The sequence below is a fragment of the Adiantum capillus-veneris genome, chromosome 27, assembly GCF_014529385.1.
Source record: "Adiantum capillus-veneris isolate H3 chromosome 27, ASM1452938v2, whole genome shotgun sequence".
Classification (NCBI taxonomy): Eukaryota; Viridiplantae; Streptophyta; class Polypodiopsida; order Polypodiales; family Pteridaceae; genus Adiantum; species Adiantum capillus-veneris.
The window spans coordinates 9,628,959-9,642,529 of record NC_140957.1 but is presented as its reverse complement, the minus strand read 5'-3'; the positions used below and the strand labels follow the sequence as shown (position 1 = coordinate 9,642,529).

Sequence of the window (13,571 nt, the reverse complement as noted above, 5' to 3'; positions counted from 1 at the left end):
GGGAGGTCTATTTGGTGGGCTACACCCTAGCACCAAATCTATCCGATGATCCTCAGGTCTCTCTGGCGGCAATTGCGATGGTAATAAATCAGAGAAACGGTCACTAAACTCTTGCAAAAATGCTGACCTTTCTTTATGTAACACAGATAAATTTGACCGACAATTATCTGAGACATCACGTCCAAAAATCAAGTACACAGAAAGATGATTCTTTATTATAGAAGTGATAGCAGAAGCAGATACAATAGGGACAGACTCCCCTTTGAGCTTTACATCCAAAACATGAGTTTTGCCCCTATGCTGAAGGGTGATCGTCTTGCCGAAAGCATCCAGCACGCCATGCACTCTGAACATCCACGGAATTCCAAGTAGCGCATTGCACCCTTCCAATGGCAGGATATCAAATTCTTCTGTGTCCACATATGACTGCATATGCAGACGCAACTTTCCAATAATAGGAGTAACACACTCTGAGTGGCCAGGACATGCCAACCCTGCCTGTGCTGTGTATCCCATTTCTTCAGCTCTCATGCCCAGCTTCATAGCAAGCTCTCGTGAGATAAAGTTTGCTTTGGCACTTGGATCAAAGAAGATGAGTGTCGTTTGATCCCTAACTTTACCCCATGCCCTGCATAACTCACTGGCATCTAGACTGGGCCTATCACCCCCCATATCTGGCACCAAACCTGCCGTGGGTTTAGGCTTCTTGCCTTTCTGGTCCTCTTTATCATCTAAGTCAGCTGGTCTTTTCCTTTGAGGACAATTGGTAGCAAAGTGACCAAGCTTCTCGCATATAAAGCATTTATTTTCAACCATTAGGACCTTCTTTTCCTCGAGCCACTTGCGCACAAAAGGCTTCCTTTTCTGTTTCTTTGCCTGCGCTCCAGAAGTCCCGGCTGAATTCTTGTCTTTGGTGGCCTTTTCTGACCCATGTGACGCTTCAGGAGCCGTTTTCACAAAGGGCTTCTTCGTAAAATTTTTCTTTTGCTGCCCTCCTTTCTCGTTGCTCGAAAACCCACTGTCCTCTCCTTTCAACAAGGCAAGACCAGTGTTAGCAACTTCCATGAGCTAGGTGAGGGTAGCCACTCTGTTCTTGGTACAGTAGTCCCGAAGCCCTTTAGGCAGCCCACAACAGTACTTCTCTATCTGCTCTGTCAATGGCACAAATCTGTAGGAGGTCACTGAGAGTTAACGCTTTACAAAACCTCCGATTATACTCAAGCAAGCTCTTGCATGTAGCCGAAGTAAGCTCGTGCCAATCTGTCATGACGTCGGCTTCAAATTCATTTGACAGCCAAGCAGATGCAAACATTTGCTTGCAATAGACCCAAGTGGCGAGTGCTTGTCCTTGCATTAACAATGTCATCCACCATGTAAGCGCATTGTCCTTTAAGAAAGTGGCAGCTTTCCTGACCTTAAAGGCCTCTGTAAAATTCCCTCCTGCATAAGCTATATCAAACTGCTGGAGGAAAGTGAGAGCCTTTGCTTTATCCTCAAAGCCACTAAAAGTGCTAAACTTTACAACTGCAGCACCTTCTTTGTAAGCTTTCGGCTTTTCCGGTGCCCCCAAATTGTCATAGGGAATAATCTGCAACATGGGCACTGTAGTAGGCATGATCGGCACATCTTGGCCATTAACATTTTGCATAAGAGGTGCCATATCTAGCTGCTGCCCAGAAAAACCAGCCATGCCAAACTGGCCCCGTGGCACCCCAAACTAGCCTTGGTTGCACTGAAAACCTTGCTGCATGTCGATGCTACCATACATGGGGTTTGGGCCGTTGGCATCATGCCTTGCATACCCCCAAACACTGTTCCTGGCATGACGGCTGACTTCCAGGCGCATAAAATGTAAACGACGTACTATATAAAGATAACCAGCCATACTCTGGAACACAGATCCACCCCCGAAATACCCAGGATGTACCGTGGGTGGTGGGAAAACTGGGTACATTGGCTGGTATCCAGTTCCCTGTCCATTCAAGACAACATGCGGGCTCTGAAAGGTGGCGGGCTTAACTAGCATAGCCTGTAACATAGGCATTCTAGCCACCTGTTCAAGGACGGGAGGAACTTGTTTTGGAGCCCCCGACTCCGCAACATGCTAGTGTTCCCTGTCCTGCTGAGGCGCATGAAGTATTTGGGCTTGAGCTTCAACAAGCTCTGTTCACGGTGTAGGTTGCCTATTTTGTTGTGGCATTGGTGGCGCTTGCAAGAACTCCATAAACCTTGGGTTCTGCACCAGCTGCAAAAACACATTCACCGCGGCAACTAACTGAGTCCTGAACACATCATCCTCAAGTTGCCCAGTCATAAAGCCCTGTACTATTGGAGGGACATTCACATCAACAGGCGGTACAAACTGACATGGCCATGAGCTCTCGCCAATATTGAACACCATAGCAGTTTCCTGCCTGTCCTTGGAAGAGGAACCCTCTTCCATAATGCCCTTCTCTTTGTCGGCCATAGTGTAATCCCACGTTTTTGTACTCTGTCTTTACCCAAAACAACTGAGGCTCACTTCTTGAGGAAAAAGTGATTGATATACGGAACCTTGAAACCGGCCCGTGGGGCGGTAGGCTTTGGCTTTCACCCGAAAGTCTTTCTTTAGACACAGACAGAGAGCACTTTAGAAAGGTAACCTGCGACGGGAACTAACACTTAAGCACACACATGGCTTGGAAGCTAGAATGCTCCGAGCATATGCCGACAAGCTATAGGCCCCAAAATTGGCGCCCCTTTCGGTATTTCTTTATTCTTTGAGATGGTAAATTACAAAGTAGAGTCCTGGGAATTCTTTACCTGTATCCAGCTAGATACCACCTGTTTTGGCCAAATTTCGGCAACATAAAAACCCCAAAACTTGCGCGAAACCCATTCCCTTGCTGGAACTCACTTCCACTGGCATAAACCCTCTGATTCTTGCCCAAAAACGGTAAATTTAGCTCGCTGTATTTACTGGTTTTTGCCCTGTTTTCAGCCCTAAACAGTCCCCGAACTGTCCTCTGTCAGTAGGGCATGTTCCCAATGGTTCTGGCGTTCGTATGGCTGAAAAACAGTCAAAATACAGCACTGAAATTGCACCTGTACGGTGAGGTTATGACCACGTCCTCGTGACACAATCCATGAGACAGATTACGGATTTCTTCACACCAAACATTGGACAAGCCACCACTGCAAAGATCAGCTCATACTCACACCCGTGGTACTCTCATTGACCGAGCATTGGAGCTAGGGAGATCGAGACGCCCACCTCTGAGGAGAGGAGCTTCACAGCATCGAAGGAGACTACAACACAGGATTCGAGCCATACTATCTCGACATCCAGAGTTTAGATGAGGATGGATTCATCAATCTTTCTCTTGTATTGGGCACCCATTGTATCACTGATCACACATACCCCACACAGTTTCAACGAGTAGCACTTCTAGATTCATTTTAGTATCTCTTTTTTTGTACTCAGGCATGGTATCAGATTCACCAGTTTGTAACGGATTGGTCTCATAGGTCATTTTGGCCTTTTGGCCTTTTGAAGATGTTAATGTATCATTTCATTTCCCCTCTCTCTCTCTCTCTCTCTCTCTCTCTCTCTCTCTCTCTCTCTCTCTCTCTCTCTCTCTCTCTCTCTCTCTCAAAATTCAGTTTAGTTGTTTTCAGTTTCTCTTACGTGTGTTGCTTTAGATCTTTGGCTTGGGGTGTCAGAAGTCTATTACACCAATCCTCCATCCTCTCTAGGCAAAATGACTATGTCCCAATGGACTCGTGGTCTAGTGTCAGTAGAGCCATCTAGGTCACCCCACAAAAAGTTGCCTGCAAGGAGCTTCAAACGCCCCATGACACCACACTAACGAGTCATGCACGAAATGGTGAACCAAGTTGTCGCAAGAAAAACCTAATTCACAACAAGGGCTCTACCACCCAAAGACAAATGCAAGGATGACCAATCGCATCTCTCTGATAGACTATAGTACGGGCGCAAATTGTTGCTCAATTGACACATGAATACCAACATGGAAACCCAAATATTTGCAAGTTTGTCCTCTAGGTAGCCAAGTGAAATTATCCTGCACACCCACTAACAATCCTTGTCCACACCTACGAGAGAAAACCAAAAGACTTGTGCCAATTGATGAGAGCACCACTGGCCAAGCAAGGTAGCGAGAGCATCCTGTAGACTCTCCAAGGTGGGCGTGTCATAGCGTACAAAGAGCATTGTATCATCTGCATACTCTTGATCCAACAAATCTGGCAATTCATCCAAAGGCATAATATGATCTCTCAATTGTGGGGTCATGTGGCGCAATAAGAGAGACATGGCCACATGGACTCTCTCTCTCTCTCTCTCTCTCTCTCTCTCTCTCTCTCTCTCTCTCTCTCTCTCTCTCTCTTTCCTTATTTCTACGAACGCCCAAATGGTCCGATTCTGAGGCAAGTACATCACTGATTACAAAGTAGTGAGAAAGGAAACAATCTGTAAAAACTAGATACAAGTAGCCACATGGAAAACTGTAGGAAAAATAAAGACAAGGTAAAAAACCACTTGCTCAAGGTTGCTCATGAGGACCAAAGGTGGAAAGGGAACTTCAAGAAGGCACTGAAGGAGGCTCTGATAAAAACCACCTTTTGGAACCCGATGTAGAACCTAGTAGAGCGAGTAGAGAGAAAAGCAACAAGCAGCCAACAACAAACCCAAACAACCCAATGCAGAGAACCTAAGAAATCGAGGAAGACAAGGAACACGATTAAGGACAACAGGAAAATATAGAAACCAATGAAATCAAATAAAAAAACATGCTCTAGAAACAGACCATACCATACATAGGGTTAGCCATGCTGGTTGCCGAGGTAGAACCTAGTAGAGCGAGTAGAGAGAAAAGCAACAAGCAGCCAACAACAAACCCAAACAACCCAATGCAGAGAACCTAAGAAATCGAGGAAGACAAGGAACACGATTAAGGACAACAGGAAAATATAGAAACCAATGAAATCAAATAAAAAAACATGCTCTAGAAACAGACTTCCCATACATAGGGTTAGCCATGCCTGGTTGCATTGTCCCAAACACATTCCCTAGCATATAACTTGTGGAAGGTCTAGCCATAGCTTCAAACGCTGAACCACCTCCAAAATAACCTGAATATGAAGTAGGTGACGGAAGGGTCTGACGCATAGCCTGTTCATTACTCCCTTGGCCAAGTTCCTGTCCAGGTAAAGCAAATTGCTTTGGATCAATGGACACCATTGGTTGCTCAAATCACATGGGCTTTCCCTCGAGCATCATGAGAGCTCTGTGCATTGGAAATCTCCAAGCACTAAGGCATCGAAAATTGCATGCGTTGCAAGTCTCCTCCAAAGCTCTGATACCATGTCAAAGTTGACGATGCGGAAGCGTTGAACCAAGGGGGAGAGAGAGAGAGAGAGAGAGAGAGAGAGAGAGAGAGAGAGAGAGAGAGAGATGAAATGAAATGATATATTAACGTCTTCAAAAGGCAAAATGACCTATAAGACCAATCCTAAATTGAATCTAAAAGTGCTATTAGCTCAAACTGTGTGGGGTATGTGTGATCAATGATACAATGGGTGCCCAATACAAGGGAAAAAAACAATCGGTGATGAATCCATCCTCATCTGTACTTTCGATGTTGAGATAGTATGGCTCAAATCCTCTCTTGTAGTCTCCGTTGATGTTGTGAAGCTCCTCTCCTCAGTCGTGGGTCTCTCGATCTCCCTAGCTCCAACGCTCAGTCAATGAGAGTACCGTGGGTGTGAGTATGAGTTGAGCTTTGCAGTGGCGGCTGCTCCTCTATCTATCTACCAGTGTCTGGTGTGAAGAAATCGGTAATCTGTCTCTGGGATTGTCTCTCTCCAGATCTCCTCAATAAACTATTTTGTGTCTGTGTAACTCAAGTAGATACATTCCAAGACATCTCTGGTCCTGATAGCTCATGACTCTAGAACAGGGTCCGAAGGCTTCCCTGAACAGACAGTGAAAGTGACCTCGTATCTCATAATACATTGTGCACTGACGTATATTATACATCTCCGTCTCTGGCTCTGTATGGCATAGGCAGCATATCCTATTAGCTGTTGGTATCCCTCTAAATCTATCAGTCTCAATCCCAATCTGGTGTGAAGGTGTCCGTATCTGATCAATGACACATCGTAACCCATGAGATAGATGTGTATGCATGTAGCTGGGTCGAATCACAAACCCATCCCCTGTGAGTTGAAGAAGATGCTCTATAAAAAGCCATCTTCGTGCCCAAGTCCTGTGTCAGCTCTATCCATGTCCTCCTTGTGTTCAGCCCAGCCAAGTCAGGTCCTGGCGAATGAGTCTAGTAATCTCCACCCCTGTAAGAGACAACGATGGTGCATCAAGAGAGTACTGGAAGGGAGGCAAGCTGTCCATGTTGAAGCCATATATCTAGAACCATGATGACATTTGCGCATACCAGCATGATGTGTCCCTCTGTAAAGCTAATTGTCTGGAGGACTCAAGGGCCAATCTGGCATATGTGCTTCAGGTAGTATCCCAAAAGCTGTGCATAAACTTTAAAGAAGACTGATATGGTAAGTGCCTCTATCTCCATAGGAGGGGCTACTAACGCCACTTTAATGATCTCGTGTGGCATGGAGGCCTTGGCTCTAATCAACCGAGAGATCATAGATACCAAGGGCCTCTCCATACCTCTCCACCCATCGTGACCCACAGAGGGTCCCCAAACCTAAACCCCATAGAGCATATTTGAAGCTACCAAGGTATCAAAGAGCCACAGCTTTGATCGGGATTCCTGGAACTGAATCTGCGAACACATCCTCTAGAACCAACCAACCTTGGCAATGAATTAGTATATTTTACTATGGGGACTAAGTGTACTTATATACTCACTTTAGCAAATTAACCTACCCAAGTTTTGACAAATAAGTCAAATAAATACTTCAAGCCAAAATAAATAATGGGATCACATTGGGCTATTCACTTGAGATGCTATAAAATTTAACCAAATCAAGACTGACTTTTCCGAGCAATTTTTTCAGCTACACTTTGAGGCAAGCATCTGAGAAGAGTGGGATCGGTTTTCCCATTCATGAACCTTTCTATTGTAGACAAGATGAAGAAGTTCAAAGCAGGAGTTTTACCCCAACTTTGTAGATGCAAGAAGATATATCCATAAGATATTTTACAACGGATGATAAGAGTCAGCAATGCAAGCTGGAAGCTTATCCTCTGGTCTCTGAAAAATGTAACCTCTGCAGTGGGATGAGAACCATAGAAACAGAAAATCTCCCTTGTTGTTTCGTAAGAAATTAAATAAATTCAAACTAACTCTTGGGTCTTGTACGGAAGACCCTCAAATTCGTGTGAGAGGGCAAGTCTTTGATAAAGAGTCACATCATTGCAAAATACATGACATGCGTTGTTGCTTATCTCTACAGATAAGGATGACTCTAACAAAGAACACTCCCTCTCGAGTATTCATGAGAGAAGAGCCGCGTTCGAAAATTGCTTGTCTAATGATCTGGAAGATCACAGATTGGTATGGTATTTGGTAGTTTTTCATCAGGTCAAGGTCGAGTCAAGGGATCATCAAGTTCAACGTTCGCACTAGAGATTTTTGAGTAGGGAGAAATTTCCCCAAGTTTGATAGGCAACATTGGATGTTTGAGATGCCAACTATTGTTGAAAACATTTCTTACATATTCACCCAAATTTGGCAAGATAGCACCTTCCATTTTCCAGAGATTAAGAATTAGATGCTCAAACGAGATGAATGGTCCATGAATTGTACATGCCCTATGCGGCAACTCATAAGAAGATTTATTTTCTCTCAGCATGTTTCAAGGGAGATTGAATCTAGAGGAAAGGTGCCTCACACATCTCATTTGGAGTATTGCCGTATAAAATTGTCATTTTCAATTGAACATAGGTGCCTTTCAAAGCAGTTTGCAAGCCATCCAATCAAAAGTCCACTCAGGCACTGATAATTTTTCAACAAGGTTAAATAACCTCTATCTTTTCAATAAGGAATAGGTAACTATTCGATACCGCCAATTGATACCACCATCGCATGTCAGGTGAGGTAATGATCAAAAGTAAACAACAACAATATATATACCTTCATAAGTTCAGAATAGTCTGAACTCGCCAATAAACAATCAACAATAAACAAAACCAGCCTTCACCAGAATAATAATGTTTCCCTATAAGACTGACGCACACCAGGCTGTTGTCTCATGCTTATAGATAATCATGGCATCACTTCTTAGCTTAACACGATACACAACAGCCACGACCACTAACATTTTGTTAGCAAACAAGGAGACCCTTGATTACTTTTTAAAGCAAACAAGAACAAATAGGCACCTGCAACTGTGACAAGAGACCGATCCAGTTTTAAGTCAGCCTTTTCTTCATTCCGCAGAATACGTTCTTGAGTGCGCTGCGTGAGAATGCAAGCGAGTTGCACAGCCCTAACTGCCACTTCAAGCTCTTGATCATACCTTCCCTGTCCATCCAATGTGAGGTCCCCATACTGCTCGACACCTTCGCAACATGAAATATTCCCTTGCTGCAGTGAGCTCTCCTTCGCTTCTTGAGAAAGGAAAGATAAGCGCTACATTCTGCACTTAAGCCTCTTTGAACGATATGGGGGCAAGTACCGTGCGCATCCTCAAATGCAGCAGTTAGGTTGGCCGAGCCTGCACCTACAATCATAGCCATGCCCCTGACACTACGCAAAATCCGCCATTGGCTCGGGTAAATGCCTTTGGCAAAAACGCAGACTCTGACCAAATTTGAGAATCTATATCTATACTATAACTTATAATATTCAACTCAGGGTTGCATTTCTAGTGAAGGGTGGATTTTTGGGTGCACCATTGGAAAAAACGTGTGAATTAATGCCATTTCTAGTGAAGGGTGGAGTTTTGGGTGCAAATATGGACCATTGGAAAAAACTTGTGATTTAATGCCACGTGACAAGCTAATGAAAATTTTAGTTTATTTTTTAAAGACCTTTAAAGAGGGACATTGAGTTTTGTGTCAAATATTAATTTTTATGCCATTGGAATATATTGTAATGTAAATACTTCATTGTTACACTTTTTTAAAAAAAACATAATATCGTATTGAGACACTACATGTTTAAAAATAATAGTGTCACTTTCTATTTTTCTCAAAGAAGCTTTTTATTAGGAAATTCTTGTCAATAGCCTTATGCCATATTGAATTCTCACCTTGTTTTTTTGGGTCCGTGAAGAGAATGAGAAATCAACCAGAGGGCTTCGTTAGCTGTTTTCGCATCGAATTGAGATCGAGCAAAGTATTGAAGAACTGCATATGCCATGTCAACACTTCTCAAAAGAAAAAAATTGACAAGTTCTATTATTTGATGCTATTAAATATGTGTAAGATATTTATTAACTGGGAGGAGAGACATTAAAATGAAGCGTGCGCGCATACACACATGGACAGAGAGAGAGAGAGAGAGAGAGAGAGAGAGAGAGTTTTCATCAAAGCTTGTTACATTTTGTTTACATGAGTGTGTTTGGGATACCGATCGTAGCGTTTCGGAAGTGTACCTCGCAAAAAGCCCACAAGAAGGACTAGAGTTTTGTCAAGCTCAATGTTCGTAATCATACAAGATGTCAATATTATTAATTGTTTGTTGCTCCATTTTTATGTTTTAAAAAAGGAAACATGCTAGACTCCTTGCATGGGGGACTTTGTATAGTCCTCCCCAATTTGTATAATCCACACCAGCGTGCAATTTTCAACGTGTTCATAACTGCGTTCTCAGTGTCAAAAATGAAAAAATGGTAATGCTTACTCACCGTGCGATTAAATGTCTATCGTCAATGTATACAGGTTGCATTTAACCTTCCGTGTGACCGCACTACTTGAAACATACATGATAGTGGAGGCGGAGTGGACATTGCAAAGCCTGAAGCTGTGTTACCATGCTTTGATAGGGAAGAGCCAAGAGGACTCTTTTACAGTGGTAGAGGACCATTTTGAGCGTGGTAGGTGCATATGGGAGGCACGATGGCCAAGGCGAAGGCTGAAGCTGCATCACCAAAGCTTTGGTATGGAAGAGCAGAGAGGCTCTTTTGCAGTGGTAGGGGACAGAGATAAGTGCGATATGCACATATGATATCCTACAACTAGATATGTTTGCCTTAAAAATACTTGGTAGCTTCATGAACAAATCATTGAGCCCTTCCACTTGCATCAATCTAGCAGCTATGGCTTGGCTACTTTTGAGCACCATTCTTAATCCTCGTGCATTCAAATTATTGTGTCGCCTCTGACTAAGGGTCACTTATTAACACATGTTGTAGCAGCTTTTTGTGATTTTGTAAAAGGGTACCACATTTGGCATATATATCCACCAAGACAATTCCAAGCATGACATCGTTTTTCAATAGCCTCTAACATTGCTCTTGTTGCACACATGTATCTCGTGACTAGTGCATTCCAATGCCTTGCATCCACTGAAAATAGCCTAGAGCTTTTTAGACCTGCTCTTGTTGTGCACATTTTCCAATGAATACATTCCAAGAGGCAACTGGAAGCTCCTCGAGTACTTTTGGTGCTTTCTCAAGCACACCACATTTGGCATACATATCAACCAAGATAGTGCCAAGCACAACATCTTTTTCAACACCCTCTGACTAACAATATAAACTTTTGTGCTCATATCAGCATCTTACGTAGAGCCACATGTCTTCAAGATGCATGCGTAGGTGGTTGCATTTGTTGGAAATGGACTAGAGCTTTCTCTTATGGAATATCTTGCAACCAATGCATTTCAAGAGTCCGCACTCTTGATAGGCAGTTGAAAATAGCCTAGAGATTTTTGGACATGCTCCTGTTGTGTGTATTCCAGGTGCAGCGCATTCCAAGAGTCCACACTCCAGATAGGAAGCTCCTTGAGCACTTACATAGAGCCACATGCCTTCAAGACAAATATAGGTGACTAAATTTCAGAACCTCCATAGACCTGATCTGCTACTGCACGAAAGAGACGGTTCCCATCTTCAGCCATCCGTTGCACCTCCAAACCTCTTGAGCATCTAATTTCAACTCCAATCTCTCTCTCTCTCTCTCTCTCTCTCTCTCTCTCTCTCTCTCTCTCTCTCTCTCTCTCTCTCTCTCTCTCTCTCTCTCTCTCTCTCTCTCTCTCTCTCTCTCTCTCTCACGTTCATTTTCTTAGGGGGCCACTATCCAAGGATTTTGTTCATTTGCACTATTGTACCCATCCTTCTCAATGTGTGACCTTGGAGATGAAGCTCTTGATGTCTGAAGTGGGCTCTTTTATGATTTTACATTCCTCCACCCCTTGCAAGAGGATCCACTTGATGTTTTGATCGAGCTCGATGCAAGAGATAAGCCCCAGCTTCCCTGTCGGGAGCTTGGAAGTATGATTGATGAGGATGAGAGAGTGGACAAAGGAAGATAAGCAGTAACCTCCGACCACTGCAATCCAGATTCACTTGCAGCAAATGTGGTTGATGTATTGACATACCCTGTACATGTGAGGATGAACCACTAAAAAAAACAGAGCCTCCATCAGGCTTACACAAAGGTAATGGAAAACCTTCAACATTGCTTTGGTCTTCCTGACATGCATTTATTGACAACACAAAAACCTCCAATTATGAATCCCCATGTCCCATAGCAGTACATTCTGCAATTGTCACAGCATTTCCACTGCATGAGCTTGCCTCTAATTGCCTGCCATAATTAGGAGGATCCTTCACACTTTGCTCTAATGAAAAAGAAGTTCTAGTAGCATCTAAGGTCTCAATGACTTCTTCATAGCTGACCACACCATTCTCCAGTAAATTTTCATCTTTTGCTAAGGGATATACCTCTATATGTTCATTTGAAGGGTCATCAAAATCTGCTGGCATCGACTACTTTGATCTCTTTGAGTCCTCTTATGTGCTTGAAGTCAGTGAAGTTGAAGGTGGCAATGGGAGGGGAGGAGGGGATGGGGGGGCAGTCGTGGGTGAGGAAGAAGAAGTTGGCCTGACATTTGAGGAACATGGCCCTCGTTGGACTAGCACATGGGTCATCTTTGCGTCTCCTTGGATGTGTGGGATAATTAGAAGTCAACAGCCCGTAAACAAATGAGGTTATGTATGCTCATTGAAGTGAAGGCCAACACCATTCACTTCTCTATTTCCAAATGTTGAAAAAAAATTCTTTTGAATTGACAATCCACAGTCAAATGATGGGGATGAACCCTCGACACTTGTGTATTGCAATCTTGCTCAAGAAGGGGCGACAAAGGTAACAAATTAACGGCATCCTTATCGTGACCTCATCTGAGACTTTTGCAGAGAGCGAGCTTATCTATCTTCAAGACAATGACCCTCTGTCAAAATAATTTGTGGATGATGTTGTGAGAAGCAGGAAAACTAGCTTTGCTACCCACAAAGAGATATGCCTATTTACATTGAGAGGTCTATCTTTTCATATGATTCTCTATCAAATCAGATCCAGAGGTGCTTCATACTGAAGATTCGTCGTGGTAGTAATCTCCCTAGAGTGGAGTCGATTTATGCATTGAGGTATATCATATATTGTACATTCAATTTATGGAATGCATAACAAATGTTACTTGGATAACGGGGTGGGGGCATAACATTTTATACAAAGGTGTACCACTAATACCCCTTGGCCAACACAATTAGGATAGCCTATGAGCACTGCATACCATCTTAGGATATGTGCCATGAGCTTGGCAAACAAGACCTAAATTTGGGTGGAACTTGTTATTTAGAGACTTCACCTTGAAGGAGATCAAATGGCAAATATATGTCATTATCAAGGTCACTCTATGTTAGATGTAGTGGAATTGAGTGATTAGACAGGACATGAATTAGTTAATGAGACTGCATTATTGTTAAGTACTTTCTCATAATAGATAGAGATTCTATGAAGAGATAGATGTCTCAATGAAGATGGTTTGATATATGCAAAGACATGGAGATATTCTATAGACAATGATATATCTATGTATCGATATGTATATGATAGAGTGACTCTGAGAGATGGTGGAGAGAGAGAGAGAGAGAGAGAGAGAGAGAGAGAGAGAGAGAGAGAGAGAGAGAGAGAGAGAGAGAGAGAGAGAGTTTGGTGGCAAATAGGGCACAAGCGACACTTGCTAAGGTACCAATGATCACCCGAGGATGGAATAGTCAGGTGACCATAGTCTTATATTACCCCCCATAGATAATAACCTTTTTTGAGACCATGGTGGGGCCTCTTTTAAGCAAGCCAAAAACGGGGAGATAGGAGAGACTATTGTCAGAGAAGTAGGGAAGGCACTTGAGAGGGTTGGTTGGGACCCATCGATCTCTCTCTCTCTCTCTCTCTCTCTCTCTCTCTCTCTCTCTCTCTCTCTCTCTCTCTCTCTCTCTCTCTCTCTCTCTCTCTCTCTCTCTCTCTCTCTCTCTGTGTGTGTGTGTGTGTGTGTGTGTGTGTGTGTGTGTGTGTGTGTGTGTGTGTGAGTGCGCATGCCTTGGTCTCGATGGGTGGCTGGTTGAGAGCTAAACTTCAC

General features: G+C 43.3%; 1 protein-coding gene and 1 pseudogene across 1 annotated transcript in view; both read right to left on the bottom strand.

The window, feature by feature from the left end:
- The window catches only part of HL (HAL2-like protein), a 43,954-nt gene extending 35,217 nt beyond the window's left edge, over positions 1–8,737 (bottom strand). Inside the window, exons 1-2 of the mRNA XM_086503473.1 lie at positions 8,662–8,737; positions 8,366–8,545 (exon numbers count right to left, since the gene is read on the bottom strand). Of these exons, the coding sequence (XP_086359599.1) occupies positions 8,366–8,545; positions 8,662–8,722 (241 nt within the window). The 5' untranslated portion in view covers positions 8,723–8,737. The remainder of the gene's footprint in view (positions 1–8,365; positions 8,546–8,661) is intronic.
- A 2,242-nt stretch (positions 8,738–10,979) lies between these two features.
- Positions 10,980–12,081, bottom strand: LOC147421486 (uncharacterized; annotated as a pseudogene).
- Between the last annotated feature and the right edge of the window lie 1,490 nt (positions 12,082–13,571).